The 22,649-nt window shown below is 47.7% G+C and overlaps 1 protein-coding gene across 4 annotated transcripts in view; it reads right to left on the bottom strand.

Moving 5' to 3' along the window:
- TENM4 (teneurin transmembrane protein 4) overlaps positions 1-22,649 on the bottom strand; it is a gene marked incomplete at both ends in the record, with an annotated part of 385,043 nt that overhangs the window by 40,954 nt on the left and 321,440 nt on the right. For 3 of the 4 annotated variants that reach the window (XM_082844520.1, XM_082844521.1, XM_082844522.1), the window contains 5 exons: positions 4,681-4,835; positions 8,984-9,216; positions 16,690-16,710; positions 19,089-19,338; positions 22,004-22,147. In XM_082844520.1, the coding sequence (XP_082700646.1) occupies positions 4,681-4,835; positions 8,984-9,216; positions 16,690-16,710; positions 19,089-19,338; positions 22,004-22,147 (803 nt within the window). The remainder of the gene's footprint in view (positions 1-4,680; positions 4,836-8,983; positions 9,217-16,689; positions 16,711-19,088; positions 19,339-22,003; positions 22,148-22,649) is intronic. The other variant, XM_082844519.1, reaches the window with a different exon arrangement.

The following is a 22,649-nucleotide window of genomic DNA, read 5'->3' as shown; positions in this document are numbered from 1 at the left end:
AGCAGAATGGCAGGCCTCACCTGAAACCTACTGAATCCGAACCTGCATTTCAGCAAAATCCCTGGGAGGCTCCCGTACACACTGAAGTTGGTGAAACCTTGCTCTCGATAATGGTTTCTAGCACCTCAGAGAACAGGTCCACCTGGGAGAGATTAACAACAGCGGCTACGGGAGTGAGGGGTTCAGAGGTCCTGGGCCCCATGTCTGAGCCTCTTCTGAGCCAGGTCAGGAAGCTGGCAGGGATCACAGGTGGGCAGGCAGGGGATTGCAGCCAGCAGGTCTGAGGCAAGGATGCTTTGTTTCTTGCCTGGGTGGCTGTGGAGGCTGGGACGTTGGGTACATCACCCTGGGAGGTGCTGGCACTAAGGGAAGCCCTTTGCCAATTGTGTTCCCCACGAGATCCAGCCATAGTGCACATGGGCTGCCAGCTGCTCCCTCCAGCTGATTTTTCTACCCCGCCCCTGGGGGCTCATTGCCTTAGGTTCCCGAGTCCCCTTCTAGTCCTTGACGTTCAGTCCAATTTGGGGCTTATTTAAGCAAGTATAAACCTTTGGATAAGCAATTTCGCTTCCAGAAATTCACTCTTGTACACCCCTGTCTACAGAGGTGCTCATCACAGCCATTTTTAATAATGGTAAAAAACTGGAACCAACCCAGATGCCCAATGACAGAGAATTGGCCAAATAAATTATAGTACATTTAGTTCATACATTTAAGTTAGAATACTCTGTGTAGCAGTTATAGTGTTATAGTGTTACAGATGAATATTTAATGACATGGGAAGATGTTTGCTATGTATTAAGTGGAAAGAACAGTCTGCAGAACTGTAAGCACAGTTTGATCCCAATTGGGGAAAAAAATACAATAAATTAGACAGATTACGGATAGAAGGGAGATTAAAAGCTTGAGGGGTATATATCAAAATGTTAACCGTTATCTGGATGAGAGGTAGTTTTAACTTTCTTCTCTGTCATTTTAAATGTTTTATATTTTCTGCAATGTGCATGTGGTAGTTTACTAATGTAAAAAGAAGCTCCAGAGATAATATACATATGAGATGTGGCCACCTTCATCTATCTGCCCCTTCAGCTCAGGGCCATTCTCAGAATGGCGTAGGCCCTGGCCCAAGGCCGTTGTTCCAAGAGTCTGCTTGCTCTCTCACCCCAGCCTGGGTCCCTCTGCTCCCCAGGGCGGGGGCCCCCCGAGGCAGCCAGTGGCCCGTCCCGAAGCCCAGAGCCCCGCCCCGCAGCCGGGCTGCCTCCCTCGCCCTTCCCAGTGGTCTCTGGAGCACAGCATCTCCAGTGCCTTCGGCTGCATCAAGAACGCAGTTCACCTGAAAGTGACAGGGGAATTTTCAGTTTCCTGAAGCCCATTTCTTGTCAACACTGGCTGCTAAATCTTTTATGCCCTCTGGTCCTGTGGCACCTTGGGGACATACTTGCTGAGACCTCCGCCTGTCATTATGGTCAAAGACGATGGCGCCCTGATGGGTGGGTGGGGAGGGGGGCGGAGGTGCCAGGGGAGGGAGAGGGAAAGGAAGGAGGGGAGGAGGGAAGAGCAAGCCCTTCCTGCTCTCTCCTGCACGCCCATGTGCGCACAGGCACCTGGGAAAGAAGGAGCCGTGCCCTTGGAGTCACAGTGCCTGCATGATGATTCTGGACCAAGTACCTATGGTTCTCTGATTTTACCTCCCTGTTAGCGATGATCCCGTGGAGGCTTCATTTCCCATCACCAGAATGGAGGGATGAGAGTTTGCAATTTCTGAGGTCGCTCCAGCTCCCACATTCTATCGTCCTGAGACGGAATGGAGCTCCCTCGCCCCATCCTCCAGAGCATTCTGTGCCTTTATTAAAGCCCTCTGAGCTGACTGCCTTGTTGCAGAGTTATTTGCAAAAATGGATTGTCAAATGGGTGAACGAATGACTGACTGGTGAGTGGCATAGAGAGAGCGAGGGATTTGGGGTCAGGACAGCACACTTCCTAGCTCAGTCCGCCAATGTCCACAGGTGTGATCTTCCTCAAGTTAGATAAACACTTTGAACTTCTTTCCCCATATGTAGAAGGTGGTAATAAATATTACGTAAGAGTAGTTGTGAGGATCAAACGAGACAACTCACAAGGAAATTCTTGGTAAATTATAAAGAGAATGAATATTTACAGCCTATTATTAGCTGCCAGACACTGTGCTAGGCTCTTATGAAATATTTATTACCACCTTCTACATATGGGGAAAGAAGTTCAAAGTGTTTTACATGATGTCATAAAAAAATTTCATTTCCATACCCCTGAGGGAACCTAGCACAGGGCTCTGCGTTTATAACCACATTTTCTTTCACCGAGCTTCAGTTTCCTCATCTATAAAATGGGGTACGTAATACCTACCTTGACAGATTATGGTGACAGCTAAACAAGAAAAGTGAAGTCGTAACCTTTCTGTATCCCCACTTCTAACAGTGCCCGGCACATACTAAATTCTCAGGAAGTCATTTTGGACTCTACGGACAGAGTTATACTCGGTGTCTGTGGTGGCCACAGGCTGCAGAGTTGAGCACTAATCCCGTTTTGAACAGGCTGCAGCATCTTCTGTTCCTTCTCTACTCTCTGCCTCCCTCTAGTTTCTCCTCTGGCCTGGTCTTCGTCTCCTCCCAGAGAGTTCCTTGGTTTTCCCCTTTGCACGCTTGCGTGAGCTGTGCTCTTATCTCTCTGCCACAGGGCAGCTGTGCTCTTATCTCTCTCCACAGGGCACAGTAAAGCAGCTGCGTGTTTGTGACAGAGGAATCTCTGAGAATGAAAGCCAGGCCCCCGTCCCGTACATGTGTATAAGAGGTTATGCCTGTGTTGGAGAGTTTGGTAAAAAGGATCCCATGCTTAGATTCAGAGGAGGGTGTTGAGGACCAGGGCCATAGAGATTTCAGTCCAGGATTTCTGAATTTAAGTGTGGGTTTTTTCCCCCCTCCACTCTACGCCCGTTGTCTTGCAAGCCTTTGATCGGGCTGCTTGGCAGTACTTCTAGCTAAAGTTAAACAATTTTCCAATGTGTAGATTGAAAATTTTCAGCACCCTCTGCTGGCTGGTGGAGGGCCCATTTTGAGAACTGAAAATACTTGGACGCACATCTTCAGGCCGTGGCAGCTTCCTGATGGATAAATCATGGTTGCTTACAGACTGGAGAGGGAAACTCTCAAGCCAGCAAGGGGAGGCCTGCCATACTGGAAAGACAGGTGGCAGAGAACAGATTCCACACTGGAGCATAACGATTATATTAGCTGGTGCACACCAGCATCTGACAGGGAAGGGACACGGCTGCTGGGCCGTCGGCAGCAGCCCTGAGTTCTGGGGAAGGGGCTCTGCGACACACATCGGTAGTAGCGACAGGCATGACCAGAGAGGTCTCCCAGCCGCCGCCCGCTGAGTAGAGGGAGCAGGTCTGCGGTCAGTGGCGAAGGGCCCGTGTGCAGGCTCCCCTAGAAGCGAGGGGGTTTAAAAAGCTAAGTGTGCCCACTGCTGACACCAACTCAGAATCTAATGTGATTCGAGCCTCCTTATTTCCTTGGTTTTGCTAATGTTGGCAAGATGGATGTTCACTGATTCGGCACCAGCCAGGTCCTGCTAAAGGATCTAGCAATAAAGGACACACCCCTTGTCAAGTCACTGCAGGACAAACCAGGGACACGCTGAACAGCCAGAACCTTGTGTCCTTCTTGGGTCTACACCGGGATCCTAGCACCCACCTGCTAAGGTCGAAACTCTGGTATGGTAAGGTAAGTCCTTCCCTAACTGGCCCCAAAGCATGCCTCTAGTTGCAACTCCTGGTACTTCCTTCCAAGAACCCTATGCTCAGTGTCCAATTTTCCAATGTTCCTTGAACGTTCCAGGCCCATTAACACCTTTGTACCTTTGCACATGCTGTTTCCTTGTGTGAAATGTCTCCTTTCTTCCAACAAACTCCTATTCAACCTTCAAAACCTGGCACAAATGTCACCTCCTTTGTGAAAGCAGGACTAGAATTTCTGTTTATCGGTCACCTCCAGAGTGTCAAGCAGTGCTAGGAGGCCTGCGTACACCGTTTCACATATTCTTAAGGCAATCCTGCCAGGCCAATGCCAATTACTTCCATTTTACAGATATGAAAAGTGAGGCTCAAAGGACCTCAGCAACGTGTCTAAAGTTACACAGCTAGTGAATGGCAAAGCTGGGATTCAATCAGTCAATCAACCAACTAATCAACCAACAAATATTGGCTGTGCTCCTGTGCATACCAGGTACCCTGGTTACAGTAGAGGAAAAGATGGACAGAATTCCTGTCCTCATGTAGCTTACAGTCCAGAAAGAGAACAGACAATGTTCAAGTATCTATAAGTGCTTCCAAAGTGGGAATTCAGAAGGTTATGGATTTAAATTCACACTGTGTGAGGCTCTGCTGCCTTCGAGGCTTCCTGAGGCAAATTTCTTCACTGTCCCCCGAGCCTCCTTCTGTCACCCACTTGTCACCTCTGATGGTGAACTTCCAGAGCACCGCGCCGTGCCCTAACCATCTGCGTGTCCTTAGTGCACTTCACCGAGAGTGTGCTTACAGCCTTGTGCAATGTAAAGATGAACGGCCAGCAGGCTGGCTGGGGGCCGGCGAGAGGATGAGTGTGCAGACCCAGGGCTCTAGCAGACGAAGCTTTCTCCTTTTACCTGAGAAATATCCATGACAGAATCACAGCTCAGGGGCCGGGCTGAGGTAAGATCGTTGGAGCCCAGCAGAGTGGAGATGACCCCATTCTGATCAATGCGTCTGATCATGGTGCCATCCACAAAGTAGATCAGCCCGGACTTGTCCACCGTGATGCCTGGGGTAGAGAAGCCAGAACAGGGGATTCAGCCTTCGAGGTGGTAACAACACACATACTCATGGAAACCTGCGGGTGGACAGAGCACCTCCCCTTTTATGATTTGATTAGCTTCTTCCAACAACATTCATGCCCTTTCTAAAGACGAGAAGACAGCTGCCCAGAGGCTTGGACAAAGCAGAGATTAGAACCCAGGTGTTCAGATTCTCCAGCCCTCCGGTCCTTCCACCTTGCTGCCTCTGGAGAATTTTACCTATCGTCTTAGCCATGCACTACAACCTGGACTCCTAACTTCTGGGAGTTTGTTAAGCGCTAGAGGTAGTGGCAAGGAGGAACTTTTTCAATGTCAAAACTGTGGATTATTTAAATTAACCTACTTCTGAAGACCTGTAATTATAATAATCAAATCCCTTTTTGGCAACAATTTTTCTTTTCTTCCAAGATAATCATCCTTCACATTTTTCTAGTCTTATTACTATTTTATTATTTTTTTATTATTTTTTGGCCGTGCCACGTGGCTTGCAGGATCTCAGTTGCCTGACCAGTGATGGAACCTGGGCCCACTGCAGTGGAAGTGTGGAGTCCTTTCCACTGGACCTCCAGGGAGTTTCCTATTACTATTTTAGTTTCATTGGTTATTTCAGAATTATAGAGCCTAAAAAAACAATCCTTTGGATTTGTGTAGGGAAAATTGGTGAATTTAATTTCTAAAAAAAGGCACACTGAAAGGAGAAGTCATAATTATTATTCAACATCACTTTCTCCATTTGCTAGACCGTTCCACCTGTTGACTCTCCCCAGCCAGCTGTGTGACCTCAGGCAAGTCACTGGATGTCCCTGCATTTGTTTTCTCAGCTGTGAAGTGAAGGGATTGTTCTAGATCTATATTTCTCACTTTTGGATGTGTGTGACAATCACCTGGGAGCTTGCTAAAATGCACCCCCTAGGTACCTGGTTCAGAGAATCTCAAGTGGAGCCTGAGCATCTATCTGTATTTCTGACAAGCACCTTGGGTAATAAATGATACAAATCAAAGTTTGAGGACCACTCTAGTAAATCTTTTTTTTTTTTTTTTTCGGTATGTGGGCCTCTCACTGTTGTGGCCTCTCCCGCTGCGGAACACAGGCTCCGTACGCGCAGGCTCAGCGGCCGTGGCTCACGGGCCCAGCCGCTCCGCGGCATGTGGGATCCTCCTGGACCGGGGCACGAACCCGTGTCCCCTGCATCGGCAGGCGGACTCTCAACCACCGCGCCACCAGGGAAGCCCAAATCAGTACTTCTTAACCAGTGATATGTATCAGAATCACCTGAAGATTTTTTTTTTTTGATATATACCTGCTTGGTCTCACTCCTGGAAATATTAGTCCATAGGGTGGCTGGGACCGGGACCAAGTCTTGTTTTAAAAACACTCATGGGTGATATTGATACCCCAAGTCGAGAATCACGACAGGTAGACATGCCCCCTCAAAATGTGAACTGCTCAGGGGTCCTGGGGCTGAGAGGCAGACAGGATGTGCCCCCGGGGAGCACACATTCTAGATGGGGAGGCCTGGGAATGAGAATGGACCCAGGGAGTGACAGAAGCCGGGAAGGTTCACGGGAAAATAAAGGAGATTCAGGTCAGTTTCATTCTGTTCAGTTTTCTCTGGGGCAGGAACTGAAAGAAGGATCAGGAGAAGCTTCACAGAGGTGGAGACACTTGAAGTATAAAGCTTTCCAGGTGTATAACCTCAGGGGAATCACTTTACTTCCAGCCTCAGTTTCTTCATGGACAAAATGTGGACAATAATGTCTGACCTGTAATAGTTAGCCCTCAATAATTATTAAGGACTTATAATTATGAGAACGTGGAACCCACTTCGTGCTTGCTCTCAGGGCCCACGTGTCTATGACCGGTCAGGAGGGTGCAGTTAAGACACCCAAGGGCCTCTGAGCGTGAACACCCACGGGAGCTGGGGTTCTTCCTGCCCCCTCCTCAGGCTGTTCAGGGCTGGAGACTGATTTCACACGGAGGACCCGGCAGCCTCAAAGCGGGGCAAGAAGCCTTTATTCTGTCCCTACCTAGAACGTAACTTAATTATATTCTTTAAGCACCGAGACAGGAGCTTTCTTGTCTGCCTGGCTATGCTCAGTCTTTCTCTTCCATCTGCTAGGACGGATGAGTGCTACAGGAACAATTGGGCTTCTTGTTTACAAAGTTGGCTGCACAGGCTAATAGAAGCAGTCTGTCCCCTGATTAATTACTTCATTTTGTTCTCCTTTTGTTGTGCTATATAGACGGACATCTTTTCTCCTCCCTGCCGCACAGTGTCCGCACATTGTGGCACCCTTGTCATTTCTATCTGGGTTAATTACAGGCCTTGGGGAGACTTCACTGTCACTGCATCTATGCGTGTGTATGTGTTTGTGAGGGGAGGGTGGAGAACACACACGTGTAGAGCAACTGAGAAAAGATTTTGAGAAAATAAAGATTCTCAGAAAAAACTGTTTTAATTCTAAGAGAACAGAAGGTTGCGACCAAAAGGGCTCTCGGGGACCATCTGCCCAATCCTTACATTTACTAACGGGAAACCTGAGGCCCAGAGAAGGAGGACACAAGAGCCGGGAGTGGCAGAGCAAAATTGTAATGCAGGGTCCCTAAGTGCAAGCCCAGTGTTCTTTCCACTCCAGGCTACTCTTTCAGTATTAGGAAATCACGATTAGGAAGGAGATTAACCACAGATGTCACACTATTTACCCCGTGAAGTCACCAGCTGACCACTTCACGTATGTGGTAGAGACATATGCTATTAAATAATATGACACATTGTATGCTGCACATACAATATAACAATTATAATACGAACTACCCATTTATGGGATGTTTATCACGTGCCTGGTACTACTGTCCTAAGCAAGCATTTACATTCCTGGAAATAGTTAATCTGTACTACAACTGTACAGTGTATTTCTATTTCATAGAGGAGGCAGATGGGGCTCAGAGAGGTTAAGCAACTCACCCAAAGTCACACAGCTATTAGGTGGCAATGTCTGAATTTAAATATAGGACTCCTGAGTGTGAAGTGCACTGTGGCTTTTTGGAGGAGTAAGTCAGCTTTCATTTGAAAACCTACAGCTTTCATTCAAAACCACGCCCTGAAATCTGGCACTATTTAAAAAAAACTATCACTCATGACATTTTTATAGGACATCATATGGAATATATTAATTTTGACCCTCAGAACAATCCTAGGAGGTGGACACAGAAGACTATTACTCCTATTTTATTGTTAAGGGCCATGTGGCTTAGACACTATAGGTCATTGGCTTTAGGGCCTGCAACATGGTAAACATACACTGATGGGTGTCTGTTGACAATGATGGCATCTCCTCGAAAAAGCTTTCTCAGTCTCTTGGACACAGGGACCTCCCTTGGCTCTGGACTCCCATGCACAGTTCTTTTTCCTTGCGTCTCAGGGAGCACTTCTCCCCCTCTCCCATCTGAGAGATTCACATTCAAGTCTTATTTTTCTGCTACAATGAACTTATTTATGCAAGTACATTGCACTGCATGCTCAGTAAATACTTGCTGAATGAGTGAATGGAAAGTGACTGTGGGTATGAAGCGGTCCACCTTTTTGAAGCACTCAGAATTGAAGCTTAGAGTTAACCCATCCTATAGCACATGAACATGTGCAAAGATGATACACTGCCATGTTTTTATCAAACAATAACATGAAAGGTAGCATAAATATCCAGCAGGAGGGTATTGATAACTAAATAATGGGACATCCATTTGCTGGGATAATATATAGCTATTATAAAGCAAGTACACCGAAGACTCTTTAATGACATGGGGAAACATTTGCGATATATCACTTAGGAAAAAAAGTAGTTTGCTAAAACAGGTTGTTTAATGTGATTTCATTTTGTTTGTTTCTGGTGAGCATTACATGCACAAGAACACTTAGAAAAAAGACTAGGGGGAAAGACAGGAAATGTTAACTGGGAAAATTTCTGGCAGGTGGAATTATGACAATTTAAACTTTCCTCCGTAGAGTTCTTAGCGTTTTCCAACATTTTTTTGTAATAATAAACAGATATGTCTTTTGGAAATGGAAAACACCCCAATAAATGTTACTGGGAATGTTTAAAAGCAAGGCCTTACCCCTGGGGTTGGTCAGTGTGGCTTCCGTGGCTTTTCCACCATCCCCACAGCGAGTGTCATCAAAGGGGAGGCACTGGTCACCTGTCCCCGCCACCACCTCGGAGTTCTTGACGAGGTCCTTCACCACCACGGTGGACTTGATCTTGAAGACCCGCCGGCTGTTGGTGTCCGAAAGGAAGACAGCCCCGCTCGTGGGGTCTGTGGTCAGGTAGTACTTGTGTGCTGGGCTGTGACTGGAAAACAAGGACACGGCAGTTGGTGAGCACTTTCTTCTTTCCTAACAGGCAGCCGGAGATGCATAACTTGAGTCCAAGTAAAAAAAGTCTTATGGGGACAATGTCCTTATTTGGGGTGATGGTTGCCCGATTTTTCTGACCTCTCTGGTTGGCCTAACTATCCCTCCCACCCAACTATGAATGCAAATGCCTCTTGCCAAAGCCCGTGATGCCCAGTGCCATGCCTATACCAGGTGCTCAGTAAGTGTTTTCTTAAGACTCTCCGTGAGGCTTACCAGAGGTGGCTGGTAAATCCAGACCAGAAACACGAAGACTCTGACTTTAAAAAACACTTCAGAACAAAATGACACACAAACACCTCCCCCACAGCAGCCCCACCCCCATCTGGGGACTGACGGCTAAGGCCTCGGCCTGACTGGACACCAACCAGTGTCCATACCATCTTCTGTTGACGCTCATGTTACACTTATCAGGAGCCCAGCAGTCTCCCTAGTGCAGACAGACATAAATGAATTGCAGGATTCGTTTGTAATTTGCAGCAATAGCCAAGGAAGAACAAACAGAAGAGAGGAGCAGTGCTGGGGATAGCTCTGATGCTGGAAAACAGCCACAAAGACAAGGCTGTGCTAACAGAAGAAAGCGAAGCTAGACCACGACTGTACAGAGGGCTTATGGAGACAAGGCACCACCTCTAAGCACTGGGCAGGAAAACTGTGTGGGCTTTGGGGTGAGCTCAGTCTGGGTTCCACGTCTAGCTTTGTTATTTCCTGGTTCTGAAACCTGGGCGAGTTACCTGGCCTCCTGAGCCTCAAGTTTTCTTCATCTGCAAAATGGGGATGTGAACAGCTCCCCTGCTGGTGTATTGGGAACATTATATAAAACCATGTATGAAAAATACTCGGCAGATACATGGCACGTAGTACTTAAGAATCATAATCGGCATTTTAATTATTAGTCATTATGTCTGTTTTTGCATTTGGAGAGGACTACAGAGTAGGTATCTCTTATTAAGGCTGAATTTTCCTAGCACCAAGTATGATTTACAATTTCTTCCAGGTCTAGGCTGTACTGGAGTCAGACTCATAACTCCTGGGAAGCTAACGATCGGTTCCTGCACGTGGCCTGATCATTCCCAGGGCTTCAGACTGCATCTAAATATTGCTAGTCTCTGGGACTCCAAGTCTCTGGAAAATCTTCTGATTCAAAGGAATAAGGAATCTCCTTCTGTTCAGCCTGGACGGCCTGGCACTGGCCATTTTCACCGGACGGTGGGACACACACCATGCTAGGGGATTCAGGGCACAGACTGAGCAGTGTCAAGAGCCCCAGCAAAGTAGGGGCACTCTATACCCCTGCAAGGTACAAGTAAGACGACCAGAAGAGACTAGAAAGAAGCTATTTTGCATCTCATCAGGCATGCAAGTTTTGGGTCCTTTTGAAAAACAAAATTTTATTTTACAGATTAGTGGGTTTTGAATTACATATGGAGACTGAGGCACTGTAATCTTCAGTGTCAGGTTCTCTGAAGGTCTTAGTCTGATTGTTCCTCATCACACCCAGCCCTTGCTTTGGGCGGTGTCTTGGGGGCTGGCCAGGCCTCCAGACTCAAGGCTTTCCTTCCTGTTTCCTCTCCCTGAATACGACGAAGATGCCATGCTCTCCTCCAGCTGTCCTGCCTCTCTAGTCCTGACCCGCCTGTCTCATGACCTCCTCAACAAAGGGCAGGTCTCTGCCTGCAGCCCGGGTCCTCCCCTAGCCATTCCTCCCAGATCTAACCCCAAACCCAACACGTCACCTCAATGTTTTCCCTTCCAGGACCTTCCAGGACCCTCCATGTCTTACAGGCTCATTCAGACTCCTCAGCCTGGCAGCACACAAGGCCCCTCATGCCCGGCGGCTGCTCTGTCCTCCCAGCCTCTTTCCTGCCATTTCCTCACAGACCCCCTGTGCTCAGTCCCTCAAATGCACCATCACGCCCCTTTGCCCCTGCTCTTCCTGTTCTGGGGAATACCCCGTGCCCCCCCTTTCTTAGCCTGCTGAACTCATTCTTCAGGTGTCAGCTCAAATGGTACCTCTGCTGGGAAACCTTCCCTGACTTCTCTTCCCTGAGATTCGTATCTGTTCACATCTGGGTTACAGGACACTTAACATAATGCTGTGGCTATTTATTTTTGTGTCTGTCTCCCAAATACTTGGTGGGAAGAGATGGGGTTTTATTCTTTTATCTCCAATGTTCAGCTTGGTGCCTTCTAGCCCACAGCAGCCATTAAGTGGACGGACTCTCCATTTTTAGTTTATTTAAACAGCATTTTCAATCAAATTACTTAGCTTTTTTTTTTTTACTTCTCCTTTGGGGGTGGTGGTAACATGAGAGAGGTCCTGTTTATCGTGAAATGTCCCCTGTGACTAGCCCTATAACGCAACACAGATTTAATCTTCCCAGATGGCACTGATTCTGGCTAAATAAAATGCAGTGACCTTAGATCCTACTCTGCAATGCTGGGGCAGCCTTGATCTTTCTGCTTCCTGATGACGGCTGGAGGAGGGGGTGATTCCTTCATTTCTTCGCGTATCACACTCATGATAAATGGTTGCTATCCACCTTGGCAGAAAATAGGTCCTTGAGGGAGTCTGGTGGGGGGGCCCTGTCCACTTAGATTAGCCCCCGCCCGAGGTTTCAGCTGATGTCTTTCTGCACTGCCCTGGGGAAGTACCACTTAGGTGACGTTTCTCAGGTCCGTGAATTCCAGAAGAGGGTGGCATGGTCAGGATTGTCCTGTGGCCCCCTCTTTTGCGCTCAAGGACAAATGTGCGGTTGGGGGGGTCAGTTAAGTGCAGGGGAGAAAGCACTAGCTTTGAACTGAGAGGATGTGGGTTCTCCCTTGGGCAAGTCACCTAAATCGTCCAAGCGGTAGGTCCCTCAGGGTCGAATGACGGCATCTCTGCTCTGCTTTGCTCACGGGATTGTCATTAGGAGCGATGAAATTATCCAGCTCAACAGCCCTTTCCAGTTGGCAGAGAGCTCTTGGATAATCTTCAGCTCACTTCTTCCTCAGGCCACCCGCACCGGGAGCAGCGCCTGGACCTCTCCCAGGAGCAGCGCGACCAGAGCTGCCCGCTGCTGGTACGGAAGCATCTGCTACTACCTCCAGGTGCCAATTTGTCCCAGACACTGTGCTAGCATTTTATATGCACAACCTCATTTTCGTCACAGCTACCACAGAAGGCAGGTGCTTTTTATTTATTTATTTAAAAAAAAACTGTTAGAAATGAGATGAGAGAGGTGAAGTGACTTGAGCAATGCCAGAAACTGCTAAGTGGCATGATGGATTTCCATCTCTGATCTGCTGGACATTGAAGTCTGTGTCCTTTCTACTTCCCCACACTGCTTCTCAGGGCCTAGAAAGCTCCGCTGCCTTTCTCTCCAGAGCACCTGCTCATCTCTTGGGATTTAGCTCCAGCATCACCTCATCTGGAATACCTACCATTCCTGGACTCCTGGGACCCTGCTTTTCCCTCTTTCTTTTGTTGTGGTCCCACGAGACCCTCAGCAGATTATACTTTTAGTACTTCTGGCACCTTAAGACCCTTTTCTGCTTAGCTGTCTGCCTCCTCAAGGACATCTTGGCCTCCTCAAGGGCAGGGCCTGGCTTCAAGTCCCTGGTGCTTAGCACCGGGCTGGTGCAGAGTTAGTGTTCCAGAAAGGCCTGCTGAATTTATGAATCAGCGAGTGAAGGATGGTCCACCTGTCTGGGATTATAGACAGGAAACACCCACCGTTAAGGGTCTTAGGGAGATGGTTCTGAATATGGCTACACATCAGGTTCACCTGGAAAGCTTTTTAAAAAAAGCCTCACCCATCACATCCGAAGGGCCTGGGCATCCGTCCCTTTAACATCAATCACTCCAGTGATTCTGAGGTACAGCTGGATTTGGAAACCATGGCTTTAGGAGCAGTGCTTTTCAAGCTTTAATGTACCCACGAATCATGCTAAAATGAAGACTTCAGTTCAGCAGTTCTGGGTGTGGCCTGAGAGCCTGCATTTCTAACAAGTTCTCAGAGGATGCCGACGCTGCTTATCTGTACTTGGAGGAGCAGGGCATTACTTAGAATACTCTGCAAGCCATAAATGCATGAGACGGGAGATGGCCTGACTCTGAGACCCCACGCCTGGTTCTGTGGACAGGGACCGCGTCTGATCCGATTCTGATCCCCAGTATCCTGAGGAGGGCTGCGTATAGAATATGGTCATTCTTTTCTACTTCCTTAAACATAAGCCTGGTATCTCTGGAAGCTACGAAAACCTTAGAGGCTATAAGGTAGCAATCCTGAAGTTACTGAGCTACAGTGAAGCCTCACTCTGCCCTCTTTCTGGACAATGTAGGGAATTTCCTAGTAGGAGCTGTGAGCCCAGAAGTCTCTTGGGACGAAAGGCAATCTATTCCCTGCTTGGGAGTGAGCATTCTCCCTCTGTCTCAGGATAAGATCCGCTTGTGCAAAGCAGCGTCCTTTGCCCACATCATGTAGCAGCCCTGGCAGAACTCGATTCACTGGTTCTCGGAACAAGTGGGAAGAGCTTGAGCACTGGAACCACACAGACATGGTTTTCAAATACCAGCTCCACAACCCACTTGGTAGGTGACCTTGGGCAAATTACTTCATTACTCTGAGCCTCAGTTTTTTCATCTCAGAAATGGGGATAATCACATCTATTTCAAAGGGCTACTTCAGGACAAAATTCTATAAAGAATGCAAATCTTTGAGCACAGTGCCTGCTCTATTAAAAAATAAAAATGCCCAATTAAGGGCAGCTGGTCACCTTACGAAACCTCCAGAACATTTATGTTACCGCACAATGGAAAAGACAAGTATGTCATACTTAATACTGTCTGTCTAACCTATTTTCCTAGGCAATTAAGGTCTCTCTCAGAGTTAACATAATCTGTGTAGCTGGGTTTGATGGAGAACTGAGTTCAAATGTACTTTTGAACAACAGGCTTCAGACATTCCTCCGTGACGCTAGGGGAGAGATCTGGGAAGAGGTGAGGATCCTTGTTCCCTGAAGGGACGCAGGGAGGAAGATGCCCAAAGGACCAGGGTGGGGGTCTCTGTGCTGAGCTTGTCCAGTATGGTAGGCTGAATTGAGGCTGCAAAGGTCAAAGAAAGAGACACACACCCACAGGCTAAGGGCACCAGCCTGGAGCCAAATGCTATCCCTGGAAGCAGCTGGAACAGTAAATGCTAATGGACGAAGAGGACAAAATTTCAGAATTTCTTTAATCTACTTGTGGCATTTATTGATGGGAACACTAAGGCTCTGAGAGAGGAAGGGATTTACCAATATCCAGGTACCAGTTAAAATCAGAGCCGGAGCCCTGGTCTTCTCCCTCCTGATTGTCTTTAGAAAACTGGAAGGCAGAAAAAAATTCGGTTTTTCCCTTCTGCTTCGGTTCACTTTCTAAATAGGTTTTAGCACGTGAGAAAACAATGAATTGAGAGAGGGTAGGAATCCAGCCCTGAAATCATACCATGGATACATCAAAAGACTGCTAAAAGTCAGCAACAAAAGGTACCAAAAACACAACTCTCTCAATTTATAGATGATGCAATTGGAAACCAGAAAAGCTAAGTGACCAGCCCAAGGCCGCATGAATACACAGCAAAGCTGGACAAGGGCCCTGGCTCCTAACTCTTCCCGGCTAGGTCCCCCTGTACCCCGGCTGTGTCCCAGGCAGTTACCACCACTGACTGGAGGTTTTAATGATAAATGCTAGGTTTTCATCCAAGATTTTCATATGAAATGTACTGTGTTTTCTACAAAACTGAACTTGAGGGCACATATCAATTCATAGTTCGGTATCATCCGTACAGAGATCTTTGGAAATCTCTTTTCTATTTCAGTGTCAGGAAAAAATATTCCTCTGCTTAGAAGTGGGCATATTTTCCCACTTCTGATGATGTAAACCATGAAAACAATTTTGTTTCCCTGTTTAATCTGGCTTCCAGGAAGCTCAGAGTCTTATTTGATGTTTAATCACATATATGTGTTTCCTCCTTTTTTCTCTTATTCCCAAACTCTACTTAATTTACTTTAATACATGTGTCTTTGGTTGTAAGAGGACTGAATTCCTTTTGGGGTAAAAATGGAGACATAATCATCATCATATAATTGTTTTGATGATGATAATAATAGTAATAATAGTAATAATAATAATAAATCATTAGTGCTCCTCTCTCCAAGGGACATGTTATTATCCTCAAATTAGAAACTAATGATCAGACAGATGAAATAAGTTTTTCAAGGTCATACAGTTGGGGAGCTTCAGTTTTCTCATCTGTAAATTGGGTGTATCATGAATACCTACTTCACAGGGTGGTTTGGGGGTGAACTGCTATAATCCATGTAAAACACTTAACCCTCTCTCTGCTACACATTAAATGCTCTCTACATATTATTGTTAGTATCTTGAAAGACTATATATGATTGTTACATTAATACTATATCTAATTATATCTATATAGTTATTAATTACATTAATAACTATATAGACATGGACATAAACATTATTGTATTTCTGGATCTGCCTGACTCTTTCTACCATCCTTATCCCAAGTAAGCACCACCCCATGTGCCACTCTGATCTGCGCCACACGTGAATAACTGAGAGTCACCTAGGCAGCAGTGCGAGCCACATCCCCATCTGCCATGGCTACTTTCAAGTCACCCAGATGTGTGTGAGGCTTGGGGACTCTGAGGTGACCACTACTCAGGAGTCAGACGAGCGTCACAATGACAGGGGATGCTGACAGGCAGACATTCCTCCCGGTGTGTCTGACGAGGACCACCTCTGCTTGCCACAGGGTCACTGTGAGCCTACACGACAAATCTACTCTGTGACAAAGTTCCTGTTTGGGGGTTGCTCCCTTTGGGTGGTCTGTATGGTCTGGAAATTCCCCCATTCTCTCCTTGCTGGCAGACCTTCTGGAGAGGTCCCCTAGCAACCCAGCCTCCAAAGCCAAGGCACCTGGAATGCCCACAGAAATACAAATCTGAAGCCTGTCTTCCAGGATCTTTGCCTGAATGAGACATTCTCAGGACTTCTCACTGTGACCCTCCAAGTCACTCAACACAGTTAGGATAACGTCATCATTCATTCTGAGGATAAGCAGACCGGGGTGTTCAAATTACTATGCCAAGGTTAAAATTTCCCCCTATTACTCAGTCTGTCATGTCCACAAACGACCAGAGTAAGTGCTGCACTTTGGTAGAGATGAAGGGAGTTCAGGCTCTCCCAGCCCACCCCCACCATTATTAATGACTTTCTCTCTGTAGCTGATTTACCCCCAACCCGATCCAATCACACAGGATTCGTTTGCCATTGAGCGATCTCAGATTGACAGGTGCGGCTTACCATACAGCATGCAACAAGGCAGGGGAGAGACAGGAAATCCTCCAGCGGTTGGCTTACCTATGTCTGAAATCTTTATTTCTGACAGAAGACAGGAGAGCGGGGAATAGAAGAAAGAATGAAGTGTTAGCAGCACGGTTAGAAGCACTATTAGCAGCCTGAAAACGTGACAGCAATGGTCCCGTACGATACTATAATAAATAAAGACTTAGCAGCTCCGACACTGATATATTTCATATTGGCTATTACTTGTCAGTGAGCTCCCTTATCAGCAGCTACGTATCACAGAAGAGGCATGGTTTCACCTGCGTCAACACTGCTGACTTACGGGAAGAGGATGAGGTTGACCCAAGCTGCTTTCACCAGGGTAAGACAGAGGCTGGAATAGTCGATCCCCTCCCCTGTACAGAGAAGCACTCCCAGAGATACACACACTCGAAGCTGCATCTCTGGGCTTCCCTGGTGGCGCAGTGGTTGAGAGTCCGCCTGCCGATGCAAGGGACACGGGTTTGTGCCCCGGTCCGGGAAGATCCCACACGCCGCGGAGCGGCTGGGCCCGTGAGCCATGGCTGCTGAGCCTGCGCATCCGGAGCCTGTGCTCCGCAGCGGGAGAGGCCACAGCAGTACGACAAAAAAAAAAAAAAAAAAAAAAAGCTGCATCTCTGTGTGCACACTGCCCAATGGAGAGCTGCGTAGCCCACCACAGTTCTCCTCGGAATAGAATACAGAATTGGAGATACACTCTAATTAGAAGGGAGAGGGTGACACAGAGAAACAGGCCTGGGAAAAAAGACTGGAAGAAAATATACCAAGATGATAGTATATCGACAAATTTGTTTTTCTTTCCAAATTTAATTTACTCCTCCCTTCCTTACCCACTTACCGTCTTTCACAATCTCCCCACAGCTGTGGCAGGGAGACAGGGAAAATGGGGGTTGCTTATTTAAAAGATGTGAAAATGGAGGCCCAGAGAGGGTAAGTGGTCCAGTTCTAGTTTCTCTGCCAAGGTGGGCTGACGCCGTAGCCCACGGCTCTTTCCATCATGGCACGGGAAAGAGAGAGATACTATGAGCAGCTGACTAAAGCAAATACACTCAAGAGTTCCCTCTTCTCTGGCAGATGTCTACACTGGCCAAACTCATAAAAGAGAGAAGAAAAGGCAGCTAATATCCCATCAGCGGCTGCTTCTCATTCAGCCTGACACCTGATTTCCCGTGAGTCTACAGAACGTGAGCTTCTGATTTTCTCGTGGCCAAAGACCTTCTCCTTCCTTGGTGCCTGTGTGGGTCGGTGAGTACCAGCACCCTCATCTCGAGGGCCGTGACAGCTGTGGTCAGCCAGCGAGCCTTCCCCTCCTCTCTCGCGTGTGCTGCAAGGTGAGGCTCTCAGCGGGCACCTACCTCCCGGGAATAACTAAGCATGGCATTCAGCCACGGTGGTCCTCACCGGGCCATGTGACGATTCTCGGGTGAGGCAGACTGCGTGATGGCCTTCTGGGTTGGGCCTGCCAAGCTGGACGTTGGGCAGATTCCTTAAATTCCCTGAGTCTCCTTTATCTTATTTGTCAGGGCGATAGTAATACATATCTTGCAGAACTGTTATACTAGGCAAATAGAAGAGGCCCCGCAAAAAGAGAGTTTCCTTTTCCCCTGGCTGCTTTCCAGCTCAAGGGCCCATCCGCTCACAGGGACCCCAGCCCAGGAAATGGGCAGATCCCAATCCCTAAACAGTTGTGAGGAACTTGGTACAATTTCTCCTGAAAGGGAGAGTTGGGCTCCCCCATCTCTAACCACAACTTCTCTATAACCCTGAAACCCACCCTGTGACTGGCCTGGTTCTGAAAAGATCTGGTTTAAGGAGGCACAGAGACATCCAACATATGAGGCCCTTCCCTGAGCTGTGAGTGTGGCTGTGCTCCATCCCTCATGGTCAGAATGGGGACAAGTAGAGGCTGACAGCTGGCTCTGCTGCACCTCTGCGTCTTAGGAGCAGCCCGTGGGTCTTATCTCAGTGTGGGGCAGCTGCAGGGAACTTCTCCTAACTCCGACGCGTGTTAAGTAGCAGGGCCAGGCTTGCTAACACTGGCACCAGGGCCTAGTCCGTGACACCATCCCTTGTCCTTATAAAAAGACTCATGTGATGAATTCTGATCAGTTTGGTGCCAGGAAACAGAAGAAAGATTCAAGGGCTTCCAAGGGCTTCTCGGTTGCCGGCAGCCTTCTACAGCATCTGGATGCCAAGATATCTCCCTGTCCCAAGGGCAGTCTGTCTTCATTGCAGTGCCCCGTGCAAAGCAGCGCCTGCTTCCCCAGAGCCCCCAGCTCACAGTTTGGCCTCTGGGGAGTGACAGGTGAGGCTCTGTCCTGCCCCCTTCTCGGGCTGGTGGGTCACGCCAAGTGGACCCACAGGATTGCAAAGGGACATATTAGGAACTGTGAGGAAGGCCTCACCTTACATACCTCAACTCCAGGATGTTGGTGACGTTCCCGGAGGGGAAGATCCTTCGGATGTAGTTGAAATCTCCCACGTAGAGGCTCCCGTCGGAGCCGCACGTGAGGGCCACGGGGGCCAGGAGCTTGTTGCCGTCGGCAAGGCCGTTGCAGCTGGGGCAGGAGATGCTTCTCCGGCGCCCGTTGCCCATGATGCTCCCGATGACAGGAGGCTGCTGAGACACAAACTGGTTCTCCCCGTTCCCTTTGTGCAAGATGCCTGGGACAAGGACAGAAGGACAGAATCACTGATGGAGCAGGAGACGGCTCTCCCCTGTGGCCGGCCACAGGGTCGCCTTGCAAAAGCAAGGCATGCCAGATCCCTGCCTACCATTTCCAGACTCATCTCCCAAGGCTGCCTCGCCCCATAACGAAACCCAGGCCATCCTGGACAGGCCACACGGCTTTGCTGATTGAATTCCCAGGACAAGTGTGTAAGACAGGTGCCATTATGCTCCCTGTATTAACAGGGGAGACCTGACATCACACAGATGACAGCAGAAGCGCTTCTGAGCGCTTCCAAGCTCTGAATCATTCAGCCCCGCTGCCTCTCAGATAGACTGAACACACCTCACGTGCCTAGTCTACGTCTCCATCACGGCACAGAATTCTTTATTGCACTTATCTGTTTTCTCTCTTTAGAGTGAGACCATTTCATGTGCAGAGACAATGTCTTTTCCCTTCTGTATTCCCACGGCCTAGCACAGACCTGACACAGAGTAGATACCAGTAAATGTTCATAGAAATACACAAGTGAAACTTCCAGACTCTTCTCACTGAGGTGGAGTCAAGAGACGGGTTTTTATCTGATTTTGATACTAATGGGCTGATCCCAGATCTTGCATGGGTCTCTTCAGTGCTTTAACTGCCCTTGGGCCTCAGTCTCCCCACCAGCAAAATGAAGGGATTGACCTCAATGCCGTGCAAGCTGCATCCCATATCCATACTGTCTCTTCTCAGGCCCAGCTCATCCTTTAACTCCTGTACTGTTGCTACAGCCTCCTAACTGTACTCTCTGCCTCTGGCCTCACCCCTTCCATGCTGAAGCTTTGAGTGAGTTGTGGTTTTTATGGTCACAAGAATCTTCTCCCAGGCTGTCATCTGTTAGCTTTGCCCTTTATTGAACAGACGTCTTTCATTTTTACAGTCTAATCAACCATTTTTCAATTCTAATGTTCGTGCTTTTTTTTAGGGTTTTAGGGAATCCTTCCCTGAGATCATAAATACATTCTCCTGTATTTTCTTCTATTAACCTTAAAGATCTTTCAAATTTAGCTCTTTAATCAAACTTTTAAATTTATTTTGTGTACAGTGTGACCTGAATTTTTTCCTCCACACATTGAGCCCATTTCCCCCAATACCAATTTCTAAAACACCTATCCATCCTCCGTTGACATGATGCTACCTCTACCACATATCATGTATACACGGTGCGTGGCAGGAACTTGTACCCTATCCACCCTGTCCTCCTGTAGTTATAGAACTGTGCTGTTTAGCTGGACGTGTGACTGTCTGGAACTGACTACAATCCCCAGCTCCCTCTGCAGCTACACTTGGCAGGTAACTGGTTAAAGGTGTGGCAGTGGTGTGGGCAGCTGCTGGGAGGTGTCGCTACAATGGAAGGGGCTTGCTCTCAGTCCTTTTCCTCCCTCCTGCTGGCTGGAAAGTAGATGTGAAGGCTGGAGCTGAAGCAGTCACCTTGGACCATGACCTTGGGGATGGAGGCCTGAGTAGAACAACCCTGCAGAGGTCTAAACCAGCCTCGGATCACCTACCTCCAGACTTTCAGGTGAGTGAGAAACAAACTTTTACCTTGTTTGCAATTCTGTTATTTTGGCTTTTCTGACACTCATGGCCAAACGTAGTCCTAATTGCTACTCACAGGTCAGTTTCTGGATGCCTTGTTCTATCCCATGGAATCTATTTCTCTGTTCCTGTGACAGCACCACACAGTTTTAAGTGTTGCAGTTTTCCTAAGATATCTTAACATCTGGCAAGTGCCTCTTTTTTTTGTTCTTATTTTAAAGACTGCCTTATCTATTTACAAATCTTTATTTTATTATAAACTTTAGAATTAGTTTTTCAACTCCCACACCCCCCAAACATCAAAGCAGTGGCTTTGATAAGCATTCTTGCATCTACAGATTAGGCAGGAGAGATCTGACGTCATTACCGTGTTTACCTGTCCCATCCTGGGACACAGTCAGAGAGGGCTATCTAAACTACAGATCCGACTGTGTCACTTGCATGCTTTAAACCTTTCAGAGGCTTGAGATCTGCCTCTGGACGGAGTTGAAAGTTCTAATCTTCTTACCTGGGGCTCCAGCTGCTCAAGGCCCCGGCTCTGGCTTTTGCTCTTCCCTTCATTTCACCCTTTGCTCAAACCACAATGAACCTTCTCTCCAATTACTGTTCTTTCAAGCTTCAGTGCTTTGGCACATGCTGTGCTCTCTGCCTACAAAGCTCTCCCTCCTTGACATACAGGGCTAATCCTATAGACCCTTTGAGACTCAGCTCAGAAGTTCTCTCCCAAGAGACACCCTGCTGAACCAAGAAGCTGAGTCAGGTGTTCCTCTTCTACAGCCCCCAGAGTGTCCCCGGCTCCCCTCTGTGACAGCACTGTCCCTGGCACAGTGTGGAAACTGCCTGGGAAGTGTTTGTCTCACCCAGAGTGTAAACCCTTGAAGCCCTTCACTTCTGCATCCCCGCTGCCTAGCAGTGACCAGGTAGCCAAGGAATTATCTGTATTAACGCTTCTGACCGACTGATCACACATAAGACTCTGTAATTTGAAGTGTGTGTTTTTTGCCTCGCAGGGAACAAAGCATATGAGAGAAAAGGGTCACACCGTGGCCTGGTTCCTGAAATTGTACTAATCCACTCACCACTTTGGATGTTGAGGGCATGATGTTTGTCCAGGCTCCATCCTCCCAGCTTGGAAGCATCAATTTCATAGCCCTGTAGCACTGTTGTTCTTTTTTCCCACAGGATCAGATCTGGGCAGGATTCATACTCATAACCCACAGAAACTGTAGAAGACAAAAGGCACAAAACGCACCGGTGAGCAAAGCCTCTTCTTTGGCTTTAGATCTGCATGCAAGGCCCCTGCTTGTCTTTGGTAGAAAAGGAAGAAGGATCAAATTCCTAAGTGGCAACCAGACCTATGGGCAATACTAACACTGGGAGGCTGGGCCTGAGCATCCTTTTTTGGAGAGCAATCGTACATCATCAGGAAACATTAAACGAATGTTCTAAATACTTTATGAAGGACCCAGGTGAATCGATTCCAGGGAAATAATCTTTAGTACGGAAAATACTTTAGGCACTAAAGCCTTCACTGCAGCATTATTTATAATAGTGGAAAGTTGGAGGTAATCTAAAGGTCCAAAGGGGGTGAGAGGTTGAGCAAACCAAGTGTATCCACCTGAGGAATATTATGCAGCCACTGGAAATTACGGTTACGAAGATCACAGGGTGACATGGAAAAGTGCTTACGGGGTAACGCTGAGTTGAAAGGACTGGTTATATACG

Source organism: Leucopleurus acutus (assembly GCF_964270905.1).
Source record: "Leucopleurus acutus genome assembly, chromosome: 8".
NCBI lineage: Eukaryota > Metazoa > Chordata > Mammalia > Artiodactyla > Delphinidae > Leucopleurus > Leucopleurus acutus.
This window is presented reverse-complemented; position numbering and strand designations above follow the sequence as displayed.